The sequence below is a fragment of the Rhagoletis zephyria genome, unplaced genomic scaffold, assembly GCF_001687245.7.
Source record: "Rhagoletis zephyria isolate East Lansing unplaced genomic scaffold, Rhagoletis_zephyria_1.1 Rzeph_scaffold_65537, whole genome shotgun sequence".
NCBI classification, from domain to species: Eukaryota; Metazoa; Arthropoda; class Insecta; order Diptera; family Tephritidae; genus Rhagoletis; species Rhagoletis zephyria.
In genome coordinates, this window is record NW_016222588.1 from 1 (window position 1) to 1,452 (window position 1,452).

A 1,452-nucleotide genomic window follows, 5' to 3' on the forward strand; every position below is an offset into this window, starting at 1 on the left:
GTCTGCGCAGTTCCGATTACCTTGATCATCCACGCATCTTTTCGAATTACTTTAGTGATCCCGAAGACTTGGCGACTATATTGCGCGGGATACGCTTCATCGAACGCTTAGAGCGCACAAAGGCCATGCGGGAACTAAATGCAACCCTGTTCCGTATACCACTCGAGGAGTGCGATGAGTACGAGTACCGCTCCGAAGCCTACTGGCGTTGCTACGTTAAATACTTCGGAGAAGCGGGTTATCACCCGACCGGCACCGTGAAAATGGGCCCCAGTAGCGATCGGGGTGCGTGTGTGGATCCACGCTTACGACTTTATGGTGTGGAGAACTTGCGAGTGGCCGATGCCAGCATAATGCCCGATGTGCCACATGGAAATACGAATGCACCGACGATTATGATTGGCGAAAGAGGGGCGGACTTTGTAAAACAGGATTGGAAAGAGGATGACCAAGGGGCGAATGAGTCAAAGTGACGTAGTTTAAATGCATTATAAGTCGAACAATTTCTTTTACAATCACGTTTTTTTTTAACTAATCCTCCTCCGAAAATAAATGCATAAATTTCTATTCATTGGAGTCTTTCTCTGCACNGCTGCGTCAATCTAGTCAACTGAAACTAGTACAGGGCTTTGGAGGAAGTTAACCACCGTTCTCTGTAGGCTAGGGTATGCCTTGTGAGCAAGCAAGATTTCCGCTAAGAAGCTACTGCTGAAAATACCCCTTTGGGAATGAAAGCCCAAGTCACGACATTTTTTCACCACAGGGAAAATATTCAGGAAGCCACATAGAACGAATTGACCCAGCTTTGAACAGGTGGACCATAAACGCGATATACTTGCAGATGATGATGATCTTAATGAACTTTTGCTTTACAATCGCTACAGGTTCAAAGAAAAAGTTAGGATCGAGCGAAGTTTTGATCTACCATCTGCACCTTTTTTTTGTAGGCAAGGATCCCTTCTGAAATAATTAGCGCTAAAGGACCGACATTTACGGAGCCTTAAGGCCCACGAAAAACTATAGCAAGATCCCTACGACTTCACTGTCCTCACTCACTTTCATTTCTTTAGAGTAGGTCAATTCCTCACAATTCCTGAACCAGACCAGCAATGCTTATTCCTCACAAATCGTTGGGAACGAATAAAGGTTCTCCATCGTGAATTCAGTCGCTGATGCATGTAGGTTTATCTCAAAGCTTAACGCTGAGTGTACTTTTTATGGAGATCCTCCTATGCAAAAAAAATACTGAAAGTCCATTCTGCCTTCGCAGCGGATTTTCTAAAAAAAATTAAAATTTTTTGAATTGAGCCGCTCTCCGAAATCGAGTATGTTTTCGTGAAGCAAAATAATTTTTTGGGGAATTTAAATCTGCGATCTCCACTTTACGGACACGGTCTACTCCTAGCCATGTTTTAAGACCCTGAACTTTTTAGAAGCCTTTTGCAGCTCAAG

General features: G+C 43.8%; 1 protein-coding gene across 1 annotated transcript; it reads left to right on the plus strand.

The window, feature by feature from the left end:
- Window positions 1-8: 8 nt before the first annotated feature.
- Window positions 9-571, plus strand: LOC108356804 (glucose dehydrogenase [FAD, quinone]-like; the record flags this gene model as incomplete). The annotated part of the gene is made up of 1 exon (XM_017607906.1): window positions 9-571. A coding segment is annotated over one exon (465 nt), but the record flags the coding sequence as incomplete, so codon positions are not given.
- Window positions 572-1,452: the final 881 nt, after the last annotated feature.